We start from the raw sequence: 24,968 nt of genomic DNA, 5'->3' as shown, positions 1-24,968 counted from the left end.
TGAGATCCCACTGACTAGAAGAACCCAGGTTTAAACACCAGAAGATGCCACATCTTGGCCTGTAAGCAGAGAAACTATTGACCAATATGGTAAGTGGACTCAGAACCCTACACAGAAAGGGGGTGGAGCTTTCTTGAACCAGTCAGAGAGAGACTGGGAGACCCACAGACACACTGGAGGATCTGAGCTTTGTTAGAAGAATGAAAGCTGGATTGTCTCTATTCCTGTAACTTACAGGGAAAGCCTGTCTAACATAGCTTGAAGGGAAGCATAAGACTAAATACGCATACAGGCTGTTTGTTGTTTTAAGATCCATTTTTCTCTGACACATTGTTCCAGCTGCTAAATAAGAGTACTTTGTATGAAGAAGGCTGTTGTTCAATATTGCTGGCCATGGATTCCTGAAGGGAGGATCAAGCAGATGTCCACAAATCTATTTGGACCTGCAGAGTGATAAGTGGTTAGTATATATGGGATAGTGAACTCAGGACCTGGTCTAAGGGCTTGTCTACATGGCTAGTATGTCAAAGCATACGACAGAATTTTTAGTGCACAGTTCACATGGTCAGTGAGCACACAGCAGAGCACACAGTGCACTGTAGATTCACACTCTGGCTTGCACACTAATTCACTGGGTAGAGAAGCCCTAAGAGTGAGAGAACTGCATATTTCCACCCCAAAGCAAGTAATTGCAAGACTCTAGATCTGAGCTAGGTGCATTCAGAGACATTTCCATGGTATGGAAAAACGAAAAGTGGAGGGGGCGGGGTGCATGGAAAAAAACCCCTCTCAGTATTTGGTGCCTTTAAAAAGTTTGAGTTTGAATTTCATTCTAACAATAAATGAAATGTAGCAGATGAGAGAGTTTTTTATATTTCCAAGCAGCCAGGAACCCCAATGGTACCCAGTTTTACATCTGGGCGGGTAGGCTATCATGGATTTGTAGTAATAAATACAGTATGGGAAACTTAGAAGGAAAATTGTCTTATTAAGGCATTAGGGCTAGGAGAAATAATTGGAAGAACAGTAATTCTATTTGGGTCCATATGAAAGAATGTATTGATGTCATGCTTCAGATCTTGCATTAGTCATCATTATCTTCTTTGCTATTTTTTCCACAACTGCATCTGGCTCTTGCCTGGCTCTCTCCAGTGAATATGGAACAGATGTGATACTGCAAATTGCTAAGATTTTTATGAATGAGTAGTTAATATATCGTAGTTAATCTGTGTCCTGTTGAACCATTCATTTATTTGATTATTTTCCCCCCATTAGAAGCCAAAATGATCCCATCTTCATGAACTATTTTGGTGAACCACACTTCCTTAAATTCAAATGGTATCTATTACTTTCCAACTCCAACCCCTTCTGTATCGAAATCTTTTCTAATAGTAACTATAGGAGTTAAAGTAGAGTTTTCATGTTTTAGTTCATATTTTCTTCTGGGAGGATAAGGTTAAAGTCCAAAGAATTGTGCTTGGTCAGCATTGTATCACAGTCAGAGTAAATATTTAGATGAGAAATATATATTCGTATACTTTTCCTTCTAGATAGCCCTTTGTCCAAATAAACCAAGCCTCAGTCACCCCACCACCACTGCACATGAGAAAATGTGCACAGGTGATGCTTATACAAACTCCAGATACTGAGTTTGACTAGTGGAGAATGCAAGTAGAACAGTAAGCTCACAATTCTGAGACAGTAAAGGCTTAAATGTTCAACATTTTTTATTCTCTTTACAGTCTTTTGTCTGAAGAACAAGAGATCTCAGTTTTAAAACCCAATACATCCTGAGTCCCAAACACTTTTTTATAACTTTCATCTAGACTTGCCTCATATTCTAGTTGGCAGAGGTAGCTCTATACTTCATCCACAGGATAAGACTGAACAAAACTCTGCAGTGCTCATCCAAGCACAACTTGTACTTACTTCAATGGGTTCATTGCACGGTGTAGCCCACTTTAAAGAGGGAGTGGGGCAAAATGACTGGTCAATTGAAAATGGCATCTTGAGAGTTCAAAGCAAACAGCACATAAGGCAATAGCTTAATAAATAAATGTCAGATATTGCAAGGCAATGAGCACCCTTGTCTTCATCATGTTTTAGCATCTGGCCATAAATGAGCCTAAATTTTGACATACCCGTTCTAATGTTTGCAATGAGAATGGGGTTATTACAGGTAAGCAGTTCAGATAAAACAAAGCATGAGGCTAGAATTTCAGGTGAATCAAACCTGAGCCAGTCTAAGCACTGAAAACGGTTGGTACATATTTTAAAAGTAGTATTTGGGCACTTCTGCATTTGCTGATTTCGTGCATGACTGATTGAAGGATGAAGGCTAAAGTCATCCTTGTGGGCAGGGGAAAGCCAACAGTACCAGAAATCTTGACAATTTCCATTGACAATATTTTAATAAACACATAGAGCTACATGCATTAATTTGAAGAACTGTAAAATGTCAGCTATCTGCTAGCAGTACAGGATTCTGCTCACTGATCTAATGCCACCAAAATTGGCATGTAACACTATCTCATAAATTCCTTGTGACAAATTTTCAAAGAATGGTTTCCATTGTTTTCCTGTGCATAATTACAAGCACAACTGTTGCACAAATTGGGTAGATAAAGCCATCAGATATCAAAATATTCAGTACCAACACCTGACTGTATGTGCAAAATGTGCAGGTGCAAATTTAGAGGCCACGTTGAGGCTGGTTGCAAATATCATCCTTGGTATAAAATAAATGTGACTTGGCCACTCAGAAAATACTGTCTCCAAGTCACACATTACAATTGCCAAACTAGTTACTGACCCCAAATAACTGCTGTTTGCTGGGAGACGGAATAATTTACAAGGGACAGTAATCTGCAGTAGAGTTTTTCAGGGAGAGGATCTCCTGGGAAATCTTTTTGAAGAACTATGGCTATTTGGAGCAATCCAAAGGCAAAAATATTTGCTCTAGATTATACCTTTAGTGAATAAGCTTCTTGGCAGTTTTTTTTTAACACTCTACAGAGCCTGGGATGAACACAAGAGGAGCAGCTCTCCCACCCCCCAATACCACAGATTGAACACTAGCTGTTTTCACATTTATTTGCAAGTCATTTCCAGGACGCTATTAATGACCATTTTAGCTTTCATTGCTGAAAGCCCTTGGGTTGGAGCAAGCTAACAAAAGTAACGGTTACTTTAAGAGTTTACCTCTCGTTTTCTCTCAGGATCTCTTTTCCTTTCTTCCAAGTATAAGTAGGCCTGGGGGAAGCTTTTGGCTTACACTCTATGATTACTTCACCGCCCACTTTAACAAGAGTTAATCTTTTCAAGAGGGTTTTGGAAAAGTCTGGACCCAAAGCTGAAAAAGAAAAGTAGAAGCTTAGAATTCACTCTGGAAAGAACCAATCGTTTTTTTTTTTTTAACATTAGAATATTCTGGTGTATCCGCTCACCAATTTACATTTGTAACTTCCGTAATTATCAGCATCAGGAGCTACACATGCAGATTGATTAGGAAAATAGATACTTCTGTGCTTAAAAGCTTAATTTATTTGGAAAGATGTATTTAATAGCAAAACGTATTGGTAATGAAACCTTAAGATCATGGACCAAATATTCAGCTGGTGTAAAGCAGTGTAGCCCTAATAAAGTCAATGGACCCTTGCTGATTTACTCCATCTAGGGATCAGGCTCCATTTATACAGTGCAATTTGGAGAAGCTCACATCAGAAATACTTATATGTGCAGTGGGGGTCATTCTTCCATGTTCATAACATAACAGTGTGTGGTGATGATGAAAATATGCTAAAATGCCTAACAGTACACAGGCGATTACAGATCTCTTCCCCAGTACTGTGTGTGCGTAACACAACAGTATGCAGGGAGGTGTTTGTGGCCATAATTATGGAATGGAACACATAATATAGGACAATAAAGGCTGTGATTTGAAGAGAGGTTGAGTGACTCAGGGAATTTAGTGGGACATTTAGGTTCTCAGCTTTTTTTTTTTTTAATAACATAAATGTTTCTTGTTCTAACACTTTTTACTGTAGGGACAGTGATCAGCATTGAACTGTCAGCATTTGCAAACAATTACTCCAGAGTGGTTTCTGAGATAGCACAATTTATTTTATACTTAGAGTGCCGAATAAAAGTGATATCTCGGTTTCCATCATGTTGGAGCTCTTGGCAGATGTTGACATGCTAATAGTATCTACAATTTAAAGAGTCAGAAAAAGTAACATTTATATTCAAATAAGCTGCACAGTTTTGTATAGATACAAGAACTGATTCTCCTTTCACACTAGTGTAAATAAATTAGAAGTACTATGAAGTCAGTGGAATTATATTTGTATAAAACCAATTTTAGGTCAAAATAAGCCCCATAATATATAAATATGTTCATTGTGTTCAGAATCAAACTTAACACACGTAGTGACAGTTAAAGGATTTGATAAATATTTTTCAGCTGACCACATACATCTTTGTCTACCTGTTCCAAACCCAAAATGAGGCTTTTTGATTGAACTTGGTGCTCCCACTTTCCCCCTCTCCCTCGATCTGTAAGTGTTCCAGGATTTTGGGAACAAAAATCTTGTTACACAGCAACATTTACTTCAGGGCTCCTTAAATACATCTGCACATTTTACAGATGCCCATTTGCATGGACAATTGCCTACACAGGCATGTGCAAACAGAAGTGCCTGGACATTTGGAAGATGCGAGGAAGCCTGCTGAAAGTTTGGTCCATTTCAGTAGACATTCAAGTTTTATTTAAAAAATATGTTTTATAATTCAAACCACAGGTGTGGAAAAACCAAACCAAACCAAACAACACATTTTGTAGGTGTCCCCTGAAGACTTCATTCACAAACCCACAGACCACCTGGAACAATGATCAATTCTCTCCATGCTCACTGTATAGTTTGTCAGCTGTGGCTAACCTGGAAGGTTTGTGCAGTATAACGGAAAGTAGCAGGACTTAACAAAGAGTGTCAAGCCAAGAGTTTGTGATTTGAATTATCTTTAAGCATACAGTAAATTTTGTTTGCTAAAAAGTCTTCAACAACTTCCAGAATTAAACTGAATTATGGAGTACATACTGTATTTACTATAATTAACATGTATGCACAAATCCAAGTTTAAAAAATGGCCAGCCCTATAAATGTGACACCTACAAACTGGGACAAATTAGAAAAGACCTCATCTCCCCCACAACTGATAACACTAAATTTGCTACTTTTGTAACTACAAAAAAGTTATCTTTACATCTTACATGTCCTATTAGCTAAGATACGATGCAATATACTAATTCAATATGATTATTTTACATGGGTACTAATCATAGCAGAGCTCATTTCACAGTACATTTCATACAGCTATACTTTTGAATACAATGCTTTGGTACCATGTTTGGCTTTTATGAGTTATGACATTCATTTTGCATTCTATTTTCAAATCTACTACTGTTGTTCCAATGCATGATTGTCCTCACAACTCCCTTCTAGGATGCAGGTCTTTTGTTTGCTTGTTTGTTTTGGCAAATAATTTCTGCTTGATAATATATCGAACTTGGTTGCCAAAATGCTTTGTGGCAAAAATTAAAAACTTTTTCATGTTATGGCATATAATTTTAGAAGTGAGCCCAAAGATTTGGCTTGGCTCTCCAGTTTTGTGTTACACTGCTACTTCAGGAGAGTTTTAATTCACTGTTTATAGATCAAGTAGATGTTACACATAATGAGCTAAAATCATGACCGTAGTTTGGGGAGGGATGGTGTGTGTGGGGGGTATTCCTCCCTCCCGCTCAACTGCAAACTCAGGTAGGCACGGATTTTGTCCCCCCCTCCATGCATAGCCCCATTGTCTGCATTGGTGATGCCCCCCCCCCAAATATAGAAGTCAAACTAGGCCTATGTCTAAAATGCCCCTGAAGCAGCAGGGTGGCACAAAACTGGAGAGTGGAACCCATGAGAAATTCAGTTTTCTTGAAGCATCTATTCTGCCACTTAATTTTCTGCCATCCATTCTGCCTCCAATACAAAAAGAACATAGGGTAAGGAATAACCTCATGCTGACTAGGGGATGGACTATATGACCTAAGAGAATTCTTCTATCTCCAATTTCTGTGAATCTGTGAGTCAACTAATGTCTGGGCTGTCTTGCCTTTTATGTGTAATCATAGATGGATAATTTCATTTTGGCATAGAGGAAAGTACATATGTTATATAGGAGATTATCAAAGTACCAGAAAAACAACAGTGGAGCCAAAAAACCTTTCAAAATAGAAGACACACAGTGAGGACCTCTACATATTAATATACTATATATATCAGAGTTGGTCACATTGCTCGTTGAGAACAATATTAATTACCAATTTTAAAATAAAATGTGCCACTTTTTTCTATTGAAAAATAATTTGGAAATCAATTGTTGAATAGATCAGTTACTTTTAAATGTTTACTGAACAGTTTAGACAACTAGTTCTCAGAGTATGGTTTGCTTGCAAAGTGTTTGCATTGACTATTCACTTTTGTTACTTGTATACATGTGTTCTACGTATAGTAGCCTGAGTCACACAGGACTATTGTTTTTGCTCCCTGATGGTATGAGATGGCTGTAACTTTTTAAACTGGAAAATAATGAACACCACATTTATTGCAGAATCATCATTCTTGTCATTTTCTGTGTGTGTGTGTGTGTGGGGGGGGAACCACACAGAGCCTACTATGATTTACATATAAGATATTGAATACTCAGCAACAGCCTAAATATTTGTGAACAGATAACATAACCCTAGGAATCACAGAAAATTGAACTCAGGTCTTGGATTTACCAATATATTTGTAAAGCAGGTTGTTTGGTATTCTACTAGTTCTTTTATTTCAAGCATTTATTTGGAACAAAGAACTGATCTTAATATAGAAGAAGGATCAGTTCCTCAACAGCACAGAGTCATTGCAACCTTAATGTGAACAAAGCAAATATAGAATTAACCATATCCTTCTCTCGATCTGCAGGTTTTTAAGACTAACTCTTTAAGGTCCTTGCTAGTTATGCATGGGGCAGTTCTCTTAGACTTGTTCTACATTTGAGCTTGATGAAGATGGAAAATACTATATGTAAAGACCCCAGGCACTCCTTGCTTACCCATTACATTTTTGCACAGGCCCTGATGAAATGCGGTATAATGCAGAATAGGACTGCTGTCAGACAGGCAGAGTGTCATACTAGCACAGGGATTTATTGAAGTGGCAGACAGAATAGAGAAACAGGGATTTTGTTTGCTGCTTTAAGAGATGCTGACCTTGAAGAGTTGGGTTTTCTTAGGGCTGGTCCACACTAACCCCCCCAGTTCAAACTAAGATACGCAACTTCAGCTACGTGAATAACATAGCTGACGTCGAAGTACCTTAGCTCGAACTACAAAGTACTTACTGTGGGTCCACAGGCGGCAGGCAGGCTCCCCCGTCGACTCCGCGTACTCCTCTTGCAGAGCAGGAGTACTGGCATCGACAGCGAGCACTTCCGGGATCAATTTATCACGTCTAGACAAGACGCGATAAATCGATCCCAGAAGATCGATTGCTTACCGCTGAACCCGGAGGTAAGTATAGACGTACCCTTAGAGATGAAGTATCAGGGTAAAAGCCATCTAAAATCCATCCCGGTTTCCTGTGTGGATATGGGAAGCTATTGCACTATACTCTTTCCTCTCTGTGTTCTCTGGGGGCTATTGTTAGGATCACCCACCAACTCCACAATATACTGGCCTAGAGCCTTGGCTGCAGCCAAACACTGGAAAAGTAAAAGTGACTTTCAGCCATGTTTTTGTACTCCTGATCTTAGGGCTGTTGTGAGTTGGTCCAGTCCACAGGAATGAGAGAGCAGTCTCAGGGCTACTCTAAATGACATCAGCTGCCAACAGCTCCAAGAGGCCATTCTACCATCCAGAGATTATTAGGGCACAGGTAAGCGCTGGACCTGCCCCCTATACCAAGAGCAGCCTGAATGCAGCGAAGAATCTGGGTCTTTATCTCATGCTAGGTTCTGCCTACCTTACAAGGCGCATTTGTATAACAGTTCTGAATAGACTGGAAAAGCATCAGTGGTTTATCTGGATTTCTTTTATACAGTAGGCAACATGCCCAATAAATCTTATCACTGAGAAGCCTAATTTGTAGAACACGATTGTACTTTCCTCGAGCAGCAAACTTCTAGATGAAAATGTTTTTTTCTATGTAGGCATCTCTCAGGTTGATAAAAGGATGACCTACATTGAAATGTGATGTGCAGAACACACCTCATGCCTTGTTCTTAAGGACAAAGCAAACAATGGTACTGAACATTCTCTTTGAAAACTCTTAAGACTAGATTGTTTAAATCAGAAACTCTAGCTTCCCCTTGGAAATGCTGCATGTAATCTGACCTCTTTATTGGTTCCCTCTTTTCTCTCTGATGGAAAGAACCTTCCCAGCATTGTAAGCGAGCATATTAGCTACTCACAAGCTTATGCTGAAGGAAGGAAGGGCAGCTTTCTAATTCAGTGCAGAACTAGTTGTCTGGAGACATGAGTTCTATCCCTGACTCTGACATACACCTCCTGGAAATCCCTTTAGGTTTGATTCTGATCTCACACCAGTTTTATGCTGCCAATGAATACTGTGGAGCTACTCCTGATTCTCACCAGAATAAGTGAGAGGAGAATCAGAATTAGTCTCTCTGTGCTCCAGCTTCCCCCTCTGCAGATAAGATAAGGAGACGAGATTTCTAGTTCAAAGTGCTGGTCTGAGGCTCAGTCCATGGATCCTTGTAAAACTGTCTGGTTGGCTCCTCATTATCTGAAACTCTTTTTATCTTATGGTATGAAGGGATAGCCAAAACCCCGGGTTAAACGGAATTGTACAGTATGCAAGACCAGCAAACAGCCTGTCTCCATTCTGGACTTGCTCTAGTGCTACACAAATTGACCCCAATTTTCTTCTTGCTTACACCAATTTTACCAGGTGTAACTAGTGACTTACTCTTAATGTACTCCAGTGCAATAGAGGCCAATATACCAGCCCCAAAGTGTTTACTTGCTGAATGGGCCTCAGAGTGCATAACACTTTTTAAATTCCCATGTGTGGATTGACAATCACTTGACAAATGAGCTGCTCATACAATGCATACAATGGAACCCTCTTGTAGTGTAGTCATAGAACAATTTGACTATAAGCAGATATATAGGACGAACTGCAGTTTTACTATTGCAATACATTGACACAATTTATAGCTGTCATTATGATCACTAATATGGATCTATAACATGGGCATGACCCACTGAAGTCAGTCTGTCTCTCTGTCTTAGGGTTTTATATTGCTTTCCACATAAAATCAGTAGCAATAATGAAGTCCCTATGGGATGTTACGGAGTCTCCGGCACTTCCCTTTTTGTGGTGTCAAAACTCTGCTTAAGGTAGAGGTCTTTTAGGGATTTAGGGGTTGAAGAGGGTGTCAGCGTTGTGAGTGTCATTCTTAGGGTGAAAAGGCTATTCAAAGAGGAAAGTTTTGCAGTGTTTCCTAAAGAGGATTCAATTCAGACTCTGTATTCAATAGACAGATTTACTGAGTTCAACATGGATCAAGTCTCAACTGCACTATCACTGGTTCCTACTGTCTTATTAAAAGGCTGATATAGGGGCTTTTAAACACCAAGAGGTGTGTGGTACGCCACCAACTATCCATGCTCAGGTACCTGTATTAACAACAAGATGGAGTGATATAGGGAATTCTTTATTCCGTGTATCTCCACCTGTCTCAATAATATTTAGTATACTTGTTTCCTTGGTGCCGGAGGTATAGTGATGTACTCTTGGCAGAGACATTTAAGCTTCACAACATTGGTATAGGTTACAAGAGATTTTCGGTTTCTAGGAAAGGAAACTCACCAATTACAGTCAACTCCGCACTGGTGAAAATGACTCCATGTCTGTTTTCTGCTACACACTGATACATGCCTGCATCTGACAGATTCACATTTGTTATTGTAAGTGCTCCATGTTCTATCTGAATTCTGTCCTGTAGAACAACAAAATAAATAAGGAAACCCCACCTTAGAATTTATATGTTACAGCAGCTGTGTCATATCTGATATCACAGGGGACAAGAAAAAAATAGTAATATGAAAAATTTACATGCTACAATCTATTTGTCTGTCAACTAAATTTATATCAGGTTAGACGTTAAATGGAAAAACCAATATCGTAGTTGGTAAATGCAATTTAAATTGGAGGACTCTCCCTTGAGTTCTCATTGATTTAATACCTAAACCATTCAGATTAATATCCCCTTCAAAGAGATAAACTCGAATCTAAAAATGCACTTCTGTTTTAAGGTAGTGTATCATGGTCAAATACATTCTTGCGAGCATTTAAAACAGTTGAGTTATTAGCCTGTAGGCCTCTGAAGGTTAATAGGAATAATAATCATCTTAGGTGGTGCAGGGAGAAACATTTAAAATCAGCTGCAGTTTACTGGGGGAAAAATGTAGATGTTAATAATTTAATGATCCTTTACTTTATTTCTGCCACTAACGTGATTTAAGAACAAGACCATCTGCTAGTGACCAGCATGAAGTAAAATTAGCGTGTGGAACAAAAGACTATGGTATCATTTGTCAGCCTAAGGATATGGAACTCATGTTATCAATTTTAATAAGTACAGCAAAATGTTCCCTCCCCCCCTGGGAGTTCTGCCATTTAAAAAAAATAAGGAATATAAAGAGCTATTGGCTTTCTACTTGGCTGCAGGGTGGCAATTTAATGTTTGTGCAATCTTTATTAGAATTTGATCAAATCTAGGCAGCCATGTCCTTTCACATTAAGTGGAGGGAGAAAAATGCAGGCTACCCTGATAACCCTTTAGTAATTTGCTTTAGTTTTGCTGTATAATTGAGACAATCCTGGGACTCAAAGTTGCCCTCTAGTGAGAGAAGGAGTGGGGCGGGGGGAGAGTGAGCTTTATCCCACACTTCTATGGATTGCTAATCTGTAGGCAGTTCTTCATGGCACTGCTAATGGCAGGTCAAGTCTCTGGTTGCCTGTACAGGAACAAATCTGAACAAGAGGAATTGGATTATTGTTTAGAGACTGGAGGAAATGCCAAAGTTTCATTAACATTTGAAGTTCAGCTGAAAACTATCGAATGAAAATCATTTTATGTCCTAAAACCCCACGGTACCTGATTTTACTGGGCCTCTCGACCATCAGATTAGTATTATGAATTACTCTTTCCACAGAGCTATAGATACTTGTAATAGTATAATTGTTTCATGTAACCTGTTTGCCCTAATATAAATCTCTTCTGAACCTGTCCTGAAGCCTTCCTCATCATCCTACAGAAAGTAAAGGACTATTTTTCTTCAATACAGGAACTCAATATCATACAATGGCAGTGACTCACGAGGGTAGAAAATATGCTCTAGCTTGAATTTTAAGGGTCCACCACTGTTTTCACTTCTATTTCAAAGGCAGTGAACTATGCAGACATGAAAAAGCTGCCAAATCAGCAGAATCCATATAGAACATTCTGCAAAAGGCCACCTCGTTCAAAGAACACAGGCATTAGACTTCAGCAATGTTCTTACCCGAGGTATCAATGGTTCACCATCCTTTAGCCAGCTGTATGAAGGCTTTGGTCTCCCATTTGCTTTACACTCCCAAAAGATGCTTTCTTCTATAGCTTTGTGCGCATCACTTATTTTCTGAATCCAGTTAGGTGGTGCTGCAATGGAGAAAGTAATGAATAAAACCATGTTTGTAAACAAGAGTCTATTTTCTAGATGCCAGCAAACCCCCAAATAGCTTTCCTCAAAGAATCACATATTTAATACCATTGGATTCGCTTTGACGATTTTTTTCCCCAGGGGTCCAATTCTGCTTCTTTTGAAGTCCATGGGAACAGGATCAGGACCTAGTTTCCCAACTTTTATTTTTAATATAAGTATTTAATAAAAAAAAATCACATCTTCAGAAATGAAGTACTTCAGCACATGAGAAGTGCCGTTGAAATAAACGGGACTCCTGGCATGCTTGAAGTTAGTGCTTTCCTGATGTTTTCACGAACTGGGCCGAAGTGGTGTGCTGGATTGCAGCTCTTGATCAAAACCCTTTAAGCTTTGGGAATGTTAGGATCTACATTCAAGCACTGTACTCAGTCATGCGTCTGTAATGGGCCTAAATTCAAATTTTGGATAGTTGGTATTTAGATTTAATTGCAGATCCTAATACCACATCTTGGCCCCTTGCTAATTTAGGGACAGATCCTGCAAAACCTGAGCTACTCATGTGAAGAAAGGATACATGTGCAGAAAAAGGCATCTCATGTCAATAAGGGTTCAGAGGATTGGGACCTTAAAATAGTAGCTTTTAAAGTACTGACTTCACATACTTAATCTTCTAAATAGATCTCTGTGAAAACTGGCGTTTGTAGTTCGCAGGTGTCTTTATAAACCTTTTTCTAGTTTTGTGTCAGGTATGTTTTCATACCCTGAGATTATCCATACTCAAAACTGAGAGCAAACGTCTGCTGTAACTCAAGTTTTGCTGAAACCTTGAAAAAAACCTGAGTTTATGTTGTCCCCACAAAGCCACATTGGTGCAAGTTTGTCTCTAGTTCACGGCACAAAACCCCAATGACCCTTTCAAAAAAACTCAGTCTGAGCTTCAGGACTGTACTAAAGTCAGATGTGTTTCAGGTTTTTCTTAAAGATAGATTTGTCCTATTTTAAAATAACAAACACAACCTGAAAGAATTTAAAAAAAAAATATTACCAGCAGAGGTCTCCAAGAACCTGGATAATATTTTTCTATACTTTCCCTCGATAATCAGATAAAACAATTAGGATTTCTCAAACAAAAGACAACAGCTTTATAAATCCCGTTTAGACTGAGATGAGGGATCAGAGAAAGGTTTGACAGAATAGATGAAAAAAACAAACTTGCTAACAAACAGCAAACGTTAAGTCGAATGGAAAGTTGACATCACTACACTTTACCGCTGTGTCTGTCTTTATATGTTCCTGCTGATAGACCCAAGAAACCTCAAAGAGCTGGGATACTTTTTTAATGTTCTGTCTGGGGAATTAGTCGCAACTGATGTTGCTGTTCATGACAGATATGCACCTAATTCCACATATGCCACATTGAATATTTCCCCTCCCACTGTGCCTATAAACAACAAACCAAAGGGGAAAAATACAGAAATTTGCATAGAATCTTAAATACACCACAGAAATACTCAGTGGGGATTACAAAAGCAGAAAGGCAAACTTAATATGGTGAAACAATGTTAATGTCGAATTTAAACAGACCTCACAACCAAAAATGGAGAGGTAGACAAGGTTTACCCGTTCCCACCTTTCCTACTGTTATACTTAAGGCGGGGCGGGAAAATTTTTTGGCTTGAGGGCCACATCAGGTTTCTGAAATTGTATGGAGGGCCTGTTAGGCTGTGCCTCTCCAAACAGCCAGGCGTGGCCCGGCTCCTGCCCACATCCGAATCCGACCCTCCCCGCTTCTTGCCCTGATGGACTCCCCCAGGACCCCTGCCCCATCCAACCACCCCTTCTCCCTGACCTCTGCCAGAACCCTTGCCCCTGACTGCCCTCCGCCACCCCATCCAACCCCCCCTCCTTCCTGACTGCCCCCCGGGACCCCTGCGCCCCCATTCAACCCCCCTCTGACCAACCCCTATCCATACCCCTGCCCCCAATCACCACCCCGAACTCTCTTGCCCTCTATCCAACCCCCACCCGCTCCCTGCCCCCTTACTGCACTGCCTGGAGCACTGGTGGCTCTACAGCCGCACTGCCCAGAGCACCAGGACAGGCAGCCGTGTCGCCTGGCTGGAGCCAGCCACGCCACCGTGCAGCTCAGAGCACCAGGTCAGGCATCCCCGCTACCCAGAGGATTGCGCCGGCTGCGGGGGAGGGGAGACAGCAAGGGAGGGGCTGGGGGCTAGCCTCCCAGGTCAGGAGTTCAGGGGCCAGACAGCAGGGTTCTGCAGGCCAGATGTGGCCCGCGGGCTGTAGTTTGCCCACCTGTGACTTAAGGCTTGTTCATAACATGCATCCCAAGAGACATAAAAAGGGGAGGCCGTGAAACATAGCAAGATGGGTGGCAACTGTTTAGCACTGTATTGAATAAGACATGAAGTAATGAGTTCCAGCATACATTCCTTCTTTCAGTGCAACAGGTTCCAAGAGTTAATGCTATTTACAAGTTACAGGTGACTGCACAATTTGTTTACAGGGCTACTGTTACTGTTAGCATCTAACTCATAACTTTGAAGAAAACCTTAAGATACCCTTTGTTATGAAAGGTGCTCTATAAAAACCTCCTTTTTGTTTTGTTCATTTCCCATTTCCCAATAAAACAAGTTGCGCTTTTGAAAAAAATAGACAAAATAATCAAAAGCAGCTCTCACATTATGAAGAAAATCTACATCATCTGTACAGTGTGCTCTGTGGCATAGTTATATTGGAATGTCACATATAAAGGTCTCAGGTGAAATATAAGAACTCATATTCTATAATAGGTGAGATTTTAGATCTTTCTTTGTCCTTTTGTGGCTATCAATCTTACATTCCTTGCATAAGCAAAGATTTCACCCATGCAAATGGCAGCTTTTTGCTTGTCCAGTCCTGGATTGAAGGACTGAGCCAGTGTTTATTAACTGGAAGGAGAAATCAGATCCCTACTTTTAGAACGTTCCATTCTTTATTTTATTCAGGTTACCAAATCTTAAATCTTAATGCAAGTAATTGCATCGAGACTCACACTTCTGATGCTGGAAATGATCCAAGCAGCTACAGAAGCTATTTATTTCAATCTCTTGTGCAGCACCTGTGAGCCACAGGCTTGAACCATACTCCAGTGTTCATCCATTCTAGTTATGTGAACTGGTTAAACTTTTTATCCTAATGCTATTTATGATGCAGACAGCTATAGTGAAAGCTTAGTAGGTCAATAATAAATCTCAGTGACAACAGCAGGGCCCTTTGTTTCACAGGAATGCAGTTCTGTGCTTCTCTTTGGGAGACATTCCTAATTAGGTCAAACTCTCCATTGAACCACTTGTTCTAGAGAATACAAGACATTCTCCGAATTTAGTCTTATGTAAAACGCCGAGGCTGGTTCATGAAATAGGTGTGTTTGAGCCACCAGGACCAGCCGCCATAATCTAATGAAATGTTGACATCCTCCCATTGGGGGTCATACAAAGAAGCAGTAAAGTGATACAAAGCTTCAAGCAGGCTAATTTTAAAAAACAGAATAAGGGTGTAAGGCCAGGTGTACACTACAAACTTTTAATGCCAGAGCGATGTAGGTCTGGGGTGTGAAGAGGTGCGATTTGTGATTGACATGGCTGTGCTGGCAACAGCTGCTAGTTTAAAGGCAGCTATATTGAAAAAACTGCACCATTGTTAGTAGAGCTCCTTCCAGACCCCTGAAAACTCCTGAAGGGAAAAGCTAGGTCATTCGAAATCATAAAAGCAGCGTGGAAGCTAATTTAAGAATTATATTAACATCGCAAGAAATTAGCATATGTCACATCTATGAGAGAAAGGGAAAAAAAAGGCAAGAAAAAAATACAAAAATGGTTGAATGGATGGATACGAGTATTCTTGAAAGAAAAGAAATCCATCTTAAGTGATGGAATCAGGGCCTGGATCTCAGTCTCTGGCAGGTACAATGTAAAGTGGAGATTACGGGACACATTTCCGAAGCCCTGCTCACCTTTTACCACATTCAAAGGTTGAAAGGTGTAGTTTAGGACATGTAGAGAGCTAAGTGAGTAACTATACTCAGATTAGGGTTACCAATTTGGTAATATTTAAAAACCAGCCACTCCACTAGGAGTGCGAGAACCTCCCTTGCCCCGCCTCTTCCCCATGAGTCCCCACCCCTACCCTGCCTCTTCCTCCAAGGCCCTGTCCCGGCCCGGGCTCTTCTCCCAAGGCTCCACTCCTATCCATGCCTCTTTCCCCCTCCTTCTCCTCACTCACTGCTTTCCCCCTCCCACCCCCCAGCCCCCGCCCGGGTCAGGAGGGACTTGCCTGCTTTGCCGGGGTTGGGAGCTGCAGCTGCCTGACGCAGGTAGGAGGTGGCCTTGGCGGAATAGGGGCTGGAGTGGGTGATGACCCAGTGCCACCCTGCCTCCCCCGCCCACGGTAACTGGACTCTGGGTGTTCTGTCAGTAGAGCTGACCGGACACTGTCAGGTCCCCTTTTCGACCAGACTTTCTGGTCATAATCCAGGCACCTGGCCACCCTAACCCAAATAAGTGCAAATATAGTCTGGCACTTATATGTCGAAATAACCTAAGCTGTGTTGCCATTATTGCACAAATTGCCAAAAAGGAGACACAGGTAAGGCTGGACCTGAAATCCTGCACTAAAAGGGTTAAAAGCAAGTTTGAAGATGAAATAGACAAAACTAGCAAAAATGTGTCTGGAGCCAGAGCAACTAATACACATATTGTTAGATTCACAATTGCTGTATATAGACTTCAGTGGAGCTAAGGCAATTTATAGCAGCAGAGGACCTGGCCCAGGCTGTGTAATTCATCATTAACAGCAGATACTCTATTGAAGGGCTAGAAGACTGCCTATTGTTGTATCTATCCTTTATGAAAACGCTGAAAGTGAACCTGGGAATCAGACCAGAGAGCCAAACACTAGTACTAACTAAAACAGCTGAACAAAATAATTAACAATAAAGCATTTGTTTGTTCTGAAGCATTTACACAGTGAATGATGTTTGCCCCCTATGAGGGACAATTAAGCACACATGTTATATTGGGACAAAGATGAACGCAGTCTCACTAATTCATACATCCCTAATCTGTTAGAATTCTTGGTGACCATGTGGAGGCAGGTGACAAGCTGTTTCCTTTTCTCTACCCTCAGTAAAAAACAAATGATAATCCATTCATCTAACAAAGCTGTGCAACTTCAGCAGGTTCATTGGCTTGACTGCTGTATCCTCATCATCCTACCCTTCACCTGTTTGTGTCTGGAGAAAGTAACACATTCTGGGAAGGGATTGTCTTTTCTCTGTTTGTACAGCACCAGCACAATCCTGACTGGGGCCTTTGGTCAATACTATAATATCACAGAAGTAGTAGAAGAAGAACTTGAAAGAGTTAACAAAAGAACAGTTAAAAACAACTATTTAAATTGGTCCTTCCAATGTGCCTTACACTATATTTATCTATGTTGAATTTCATTTGACATTATGTTGCCTAGTTATACCAGCCTATTTCCTCTTTCATAAAACATTTTGTACAATTATGTATTTTCCTTTTTTGCCTTTTGTAATGGCACTGATAATCATGTGTTGCAGACTCAGTATACATTTATAAAGGGAAGCAGTATGCTTGAAGTTTTTGCTATTCACTCACTTATGAAACAGACTGCAGATACTGCAAGAGACTGTGGGAAGTTGGAAGGTCTTATGATCATCATTGAAACTCTTATTTTTAACAAATGAACTATACTAAGTATCATACTGATTTTATTGTATTTTAGTTGAACAGTATTTTATTTCACCTTAAGTCTTTCTGGAATTTAAAAAAATAGCCTATGATTTCAAGCCCCAGCCCTACACAGACTTATTGAACCTGGTTCTCAGTACACCTCTCTGGCAGTGTAAAAGGGACCGAGAAGCAGGAATAATATAATTTACATTTAAGGCTGCTTTACATTGCCAGAATGGTATAAAGTGGCCTTAGCATAAATGAGAATCAGCCGTCTTCAGATTACAATAGGATTACTCATGTGTGTAAAGATAAGCATTCACAATTCTTTGCAGGATTAGGGCCTGAATTGGACGGCTATTTACTCTGAATGGACCGTCCCAATTAAGTATTTATTACAAAATAAATAAATAAATAAATGCAATTCATTACAGAAGAGTGCTATCTCTTCTCTACTCTGCTATTTTTAGAAATCATGATGCCTACCTTAATATTTTCCCCCATCTTTGTTTATCAGGGAAGTGCTCTGCAGGGAACACTATCTCAAGGGAGATATAAACTAAGCAACTCCTTGAATGTCCCTTCAGCTTGACCTGGTTTTCTTGTCTAAAGATTTGTTTGGTGTGCTCATGTACTGTAGAAATAGATACTATATAGAAATAAATGAGTTTGTAGAAAGTATTCTCTATTGGAACTTTTCCGTTACTATTTGGTTAATAGTGCTCTATTTTGTTTAGACATTTGAATACTTTATATGCTTTTTTTTTAAGGTTTCCAAAACTCAGCCTCCATTGCTCTAGCAAGTTTGACAGCAGAGTCAAGAAACTCAGAGAGGAAGGATGGTTTTGGGATTAAGGAACTATACTGGCACTCAGGAGAGTTGGGGTCACTTCTCAGCTTTGCCACTAACTTTCTGAATGACATTGGGCAAACCAATTAATCTCTCTGCTCCTCAGGTCCCCATCTGCATAATTAGGATAGTAAGGCTATGTCTACACTAGCACTTTTGTTGGTATAACTTTTGTCCCTCAGGGGTGTGAAAAAAAACACCCCTCTGAGTGACGTAAGTTACACCGACAGAAGTGCTGGTGTGAACAGCGTTATGTTGGCGGGAGACGCTTTCCCACTAGCATAGCCACTGTCGCTCTTTGGGGACGGTTTAATTATGTCAACGGGAGAGCTCTCTCCCATTGGCATAGAGTGGCTAAAATGGGAGATCTTACAGCAGCGCAGTGGCATCAGTACAGCTACATCGCTGTGAGGTCTCCACTGTTTTTGCCGCCCCAAGCAGTGCGCCGAATTGCCGCCGCGGACGGCGGGGGCAGTCAGTGTGCCAGTGGGCGGCACACGCATTTCCGCGGTGGCGGCAATTCGGCGGCAGCTTCTGTCTTCAACTGGGGGCAGCTGAACATAGAAGCCGCCGCCGAATTGCTCCTGCCGTGGAAACACACATGCCACCCTAACGGCGCACGGACTGCCCCCGCCATCCGTGGCGGCAATTCAGCGTGCTACTTGGGGGTAAAATTTTCAAAAGACACTTAGTCTCATTAAACGTCAGTAGGGTTTAGGTGCTCAAGTGCTTACATCACTTTTTTTTAAAATGGGAGTTGGCACTTTTGAAAATTTATTTCACTTGCAAAAGGCCTTTTAAAGACATCATGTAGCCATTTGTTTTGTATACTTGACATTATTTGCTATCAGTGAAAACTTGTTTTACATGGGACTTGTAAAAGAGGGTGCATGGCAAAGCTGAGTGCCTTTGCTTAGCTGGCATGGAGCACTGTAGTGGGGCCAGTTCACACTAGAATAGCTTACTGGGATGTTTGCCATGTGGAGGATGACGTTTTGTTCTCAAAATAGCGTCCTCCACACAGTGTGACTTCAAACTACATGGAGGATGCAGAGAAAAATGGTGTCCATCACACAACATGCATCTGAGGTCATATTGGCGGGGACATCCTCATAATTGTCCATTCAGGACTACACCACAGTGTGGAAGTAAAAATCAGAGCTGAAAATGTGTTTTGCACCTTGAATAGTCATAGCTTCATAGATTCCAAGGCCAGAAGTGACCACTGTGATATCTAGTCTGATCTCTGGCATAACATAGGCCATAGAACTTCCCCCAAATACTTCCCTTTGAACTAGAGTATCTGATTTTAAAAAACATTCAATCTTCATTTTAAGATTGCTAGTGCTAAAGCATCCATCATGACTCTTAGTAAATTGTTCCAATGGTTAATTACCCTCACTGTTAAAATATTACACCTTATAACTAGTCGGAAATTGTCTAACTTCAACTTCCAGACATCGGATTGTGTAATAACTTTGTCTGATAGACTGAAGAGCCCATTAGCAAATATTTGTAGGTAATTACAAATATTTGATATTCATCCCCTAACCTTACCTTTGTTAATTTAAATAGATTCAGTTCCTTGAATCAAAGATTCAAAGAGTAGTTACCAACAGTTTACTATCAAACTAGGAGGCTCTATCCAGTAGGTTTCCTCAAGGTTCTGTCCAGGGTGCTGTACTCCTCAATATATTCATTAATGACTTGGGTAATGGAGTAAAGAGTATGCTTACAAAATTTGTGGATGGCACCAAGTGGGCAGGATTGCAAGCACTTTGGAGGACAGGATTAGAATTCAAAATGACCTTGATAACATGGAGAACTGGTCAGAAATACAAAAGGGGGAATAATTCACTAAGTGATAGTACTGTAGAAAAAGATCTGGGGGTTCCAGTGGATCACAACTTGAATATGAGCCAACAATGTGATGCAGTGCCAAAAAAGAGAAAACTCAAGCTGCAGTGTATTAATGGGAGAGTCATATCAAAAACATGGGAAGTTATTGTTCTTCTCTACTCAGCACTAGTGAAGCCTCAACTGGAGCTGTGTCTAGTTGTTTAATCAAAATGTCATGCGATGTGGAAGTCTAAGTATATTACGTCAGCACTATTATCTGTATCCACCAAAGGCAATAGCATTGGTGTAATATACTTAGACTTCTGTCATTTATAGAGCTTGCTAATAACTGATTTTTAAGTTTGCTGGCAATCTAAAAATAAAAAAAAATTGTTTCAGCTCCACGCAAAACTGAAATCTTTAGCAAATAAAAAAATGGAAAAAATATTGTTTTGTTTTTTAAGCCGTTTTTAACTTTTTAAAAAATAATACTGAAGGACATTCTGAAACAAAAAGTCATTTTGAATCAAAAATTCGAAACATTTCTTTTAAGAAATGTAAAAACAAAACACTGACTTTTTCATATATTTTTTGTTTTTTCGACCCAATTTGTCAAACTTGGGGCACATTTCAGTGTCACTGAAGAGCGTTTTTTGTTGAAAATAGTTTCAGCTAAAAAATTATGCCCAGCTCTAGTCATTTACACTTCTACAATAGGAACGTAACATGAGTATAAAATGCTATGATGAAGTAGCATTTTGCTCCCACTAAGTGCAAGACAGTGGAGAATCAGGTTCACTGATTTCAGTACAATTATAGCAGGAATACAATTGGCCCATTTTTCCTAGGAATGTTTTTAATCACAGTAGTTGAAAAGGCAACACCATTGGGTTTTTTTGTATTCTCCCATCAATCTGTGTCCACTTGCTGTCTCCTGTTTTATATTTAGTCTGTAAGCTCTTTGGAACAGAGACTGTCTTTTTGTTCTGCGTTTGTACAATGCGGTCTTGGCTCATGACCTGGGCTCCCAGGAGCCATGGCAAATAATAAAAAATAATAATAAATAAAAAAGTTATCTTGATGCCAGCTTGGTGAAAGGAAAAGCATCTCTCAGAATCAGCTCAGAAAAGTCACCTTGGAAAACCCTAAAAGTGTTTGGTTTTTACTTCTGCATAAGATAAAAATCTTTGCTTCATGTAAGGTTATCAAGTTTAAAATTCACGAGCGGTCAGCTTAAAAATAGAAGTCAGGTTAAAGAGAATACTTCAGAAATGTTTTGGATCAAAACATATTGCTCTGACTTCTGAGGAACCTTACTTCCAAGTTCAATCAGTTCAATGAGAAAGCAGAAGCTAGAAGCCCAGAAGCCTGTCCAAATCATATGGCAATAATACATTCCTACCATCTGGGAGCCCTGGATCTGGTAATAGGCTCAAGTTTGAAGGCTCACTGCATTGCAGAGGGAATTTGCACACCTTCTTCAGCAGCAGAGGTTCAATCTAGATCTTGTTATGAAAGCTCTTTTTTTTGTCTCAGCTCAATAGGGAGCAGATTGTAAAGCCAGGTATACCGTACAACATACCTGTGACTGTTACGGTGGTGTATGGATAAGCAATACATAAGGGCTAAAAAAGAGAGGTACATTTCCAAACCTAATTCACTAGTATTCAAGAGTTAAACTCAGACACAAAACACCCGTTAGGCATTGTGTGTGTTATGATAGCCTCTTATGGTCAGGGTTTGCCATGTACTTTTGGTTGAGAAATACACGTACTTATAATTATATTAATTTGATCCATTTTCTAATAATGAAATAGGACAGCTGGATAACGGGAATACATGCCTTTGGAAAAGAACAGCACAACATATTTTAGTGTCTCAAAACAGAGAACTCTATGGAAGAATACATCTTTCATGTTTAATTATTCTTTCCTGCTGCAGTGAGAATGCCAGACAACTTTGGTGTCACTGATATGCTAGCAAAGGGAAAAGTCACACAAAAGAATAAGCATTGATACAAGAGTGAAATACAACAAAAGTCAGTCTTTCCTGACAACTTTTTGAAGCACCAAAAGTGGTTGACAAAGGAGGAATGCCTGGGTTATCTACAGCAAGCAGGCAAATTTGAATTTCATTTTCTTTTTTTCCACTATTCACAGAAGTAGATAACTCAGTTTAAAAGAGTAACACTGTTAGAGCCAGATTTTAATCTCTGAGGGCATGCATTGCGATAGAACATTTCCCTGAGCAATGCTGCAAGTAAGTGACAAGTCTGATTTTCCATATCAAATACTCTGGAGTGTTCCTCTTTTTAGGATGTGAACCTTTGACCCACTAGAAACAACTTGAAAAGCTGTAACAACCTTAGTTATATTTCCATAAAGATATAACATTTCCCAGCTTTAAAAAGAAAAAGGATTAAAGGAATATGCTTTCATTCAGTATTAGCTACTCATATGAAGTATTTACACAAAGTTGCTTTCAGGATGAAATTTTTAGCCTTTGTATGAAACTCAGGGTCAAGTTTCAGGGCCTAAGTTTTGAAACGGTCTACGTTTTCAACATTAAATGGCTGCCAAAAAAAAAGGTCTCCTTGAAAACTGGACAGATTATGCCCGCCTCAAAATGACACTAGTGAGGATAAAAAAAAAGATAATATTTTAATTTAATATCTTTCAAATAAGAAGTGGAATTAGCACTGGTCACTGGTAACAGATGGACAGTTCTGGAGACTGAATTCCTCTATTTACCCAGATTAAAGATAGGAGCACAGACAGCAGTAGAACAAGCTTCTCAGCATTGCACTGCAATGTGCTTCAACCCCGACCTGGAGGAACAGGTTTTAGGGATAAGAGGGTAGCTCAGTCTCCATCATCCCGTAAAAGCCTTAGCTTCTCTGCAAAGACTGCTGATAAATATGACAATTGACAGCAATTGTGGTTGTGGCTTTTGTGATGTGGACAATTGTCCATTGGGAATTGGATTGAGGTCACCAAATTCATTATGCTTACTTCTTATAATCTAACAAAGGTTGTGCCAGCAGTGCAGTGCAGACATGCTGTACTGTCTTGGTGGGGAACATAAATTTGGTCTAGAGTTCAATCCAGTCTCCCAGGCGGATAGAGCTCTGCACTCTAAAGAATAACTGTGCTCAGTACAGGTGCAGGAGAGAGAACGTTGGGTCACGCTTGAACAACTGTTCCCTCAGTGGAGGACACCAAGGTGCTCCAGAAGAAGCTGTGTCTGGAAATAGAGTGGTAACTATGCCACAGGGACTTTTGAAGCCTGTTGGGAGTGTAAAGCAAGGATAACTCTGTGTGTGTGTGTGTGTCTGCTGGGGTGGGTGTGGGTGTGCGCGCACGCATGGGTGCACACACTTGTATATTCTGCAGGTTCCAAAAAAATAACCAAAATGAAAATAAATCCCAAACCATGAACATTATTAGCTAGTGCTTTCTTACCTTTAAAAAACGCAACATGATTTCCCCTCGTATCCAAAAAGAGTAAATCTAATGTAACTTAGACCAGCTCAAACTTTGCAACTGCAAGCTCAGATAGTTTCCTAAAGGCTGACACAATTTGGGGCTGAATTTCCAATAGATGATCATGTATCTGTAGACATTTCTATTCAGATTAGAGGCACCAATACAAGCTTAATAGGAGTCTCATGCATTTGAAATTTTACATTTAAATCGTGCTCGGATCAATACCTCTGATTTGACTCTAAGAAGAGCAGATACAGACAGTCTTTGGAGTGGGAAGGATTGGTCAGGCACTGACTTGGTTAATCACCAACAGTTTTCAGTCTGTGTAGTATTACCACCAAAACCCCTTCTAAAAACAGCCCTTAACCAGCTAAGAGCAATTACCAATGATTAATGAAGGGCAGCACACAGCTCTCATAATAAATCACAAATCATAACAAACAGAATGCCTCATAGGAGTGTTAGGTTTGCAGCTATTTGTAGGGAAAGGCAAATAAATTGCTTTACAATTGCTTTCTGTGTGTTACCATGCCAGTCTCTTTTCCACAATGCATGTTTTCATTTCCTCTCACTTCTTAGTCACAATCAATATGCCCTACTCAGAAAGATTTTATTTTATTTCAAATTGCACTCTTTGAGCACTACTGCTGGCAAAATAAAATAATTTAAGAAACATAAAAAAACAATGACATCCTGACAAAATGTTTACTACACATTGCTTGTGCTGCAGTAAAAAAACCAGGAAAGTTGTCACGCTGTTTACCATAAAATGTAAGCTGCCCTCGTGCCATGTTCTTTCCTCTCACGTTTTCAGCCACACACTCGTATAGACCAGCATCTTCCTGCTGAAAGTTTGGGATTTCAAGAACTCCACTCGATTTTTGTCTCCTGGCTTTCCTGGGTATTTGTTTACCATCTGCTCTTCTCCAACTAATAGTAGGAACTGGGCTGATAATAAGAATAAAGCAAAAGAGCCTCATAGTAAAAGCTACATTCTGTTACTGGGTTATTAATTCATATTTTAAAAAGTAGAACCAGTAGAAGTTCTGTTTCTCTAAAAGCAATAGTTTTGTTCATATACTTAATATATTGTGCAGTGAATCCAAACTGCAAGCAACAGAACCAGTCTCTAGATAAGCCACTCCCCACCTCCCCTTCTGACTTTGGGAATCAGGATTCCAAAAACACAGGTGTGTATCACTTGAGGTGAAGAGGATGTTCAATAGCTGGTTACAATAATAGGTTCTTTATTCTCTCTGTGGGCCAGTCACTACAGGGTG

The 24,968-nt window shown here is 40.0% G+C and overlaps 1 protein-coding gene across 24 annotated transcripts in view; it reads right to left on the bottom strand.

Annotated features, from left to right (window-relative positions):
- Positions 1–24,968, bottom strand: part of CNTN4 (contactin 4) — a 657,650-nt gene that overhangs the window by 102,897 nt on the left and 529,785 nt on the right. For all 24 annotated transcript variants that reach the window (XM_065550819.1, XM_065550814.1, XM_042849912.2 and 21 more), the window contains 4 exons: positions 24,452–24,636; positions 11,621–11,757; positions 9,924–10,053; positions 3,202–3,352 (listed from right to left, as the gene is read on the bottom strand). In XM_065550819.1, coding sequence (XP_065406891.1) covers positions 3,202–3,352; positions 9,924–10,053; positions 11,621–11,757; positions 24,452–24,636 — 603 coding nt within the window. The remainder of the gene's footprint in view (positions 1–3,201; positions 3,353–9,923; positions 10,054–11,620; positions 11,758–24,451; positions 24,637–24,968) is intronic.

This window comes from Chrysemys picta, chromosome 7, assembly GCF_011386835.1.
Source record: "Chrysemys picta bellii isolate R12L10 chromosome 7, ASM1138683v2, whole genome shotgun sequence".
NCBI classification, from domain to species: domain Eukaryota; kingdom Metazoa; phylum Chordata; order Testudines; family Emydidae; genus Chrysemys; species Chrysemys picta.
The sequence above is the reverse complement of the archived record's forward strand: the minus strand, read 5'-3'. Positions and strand labels throughout refer to the sequence as shown.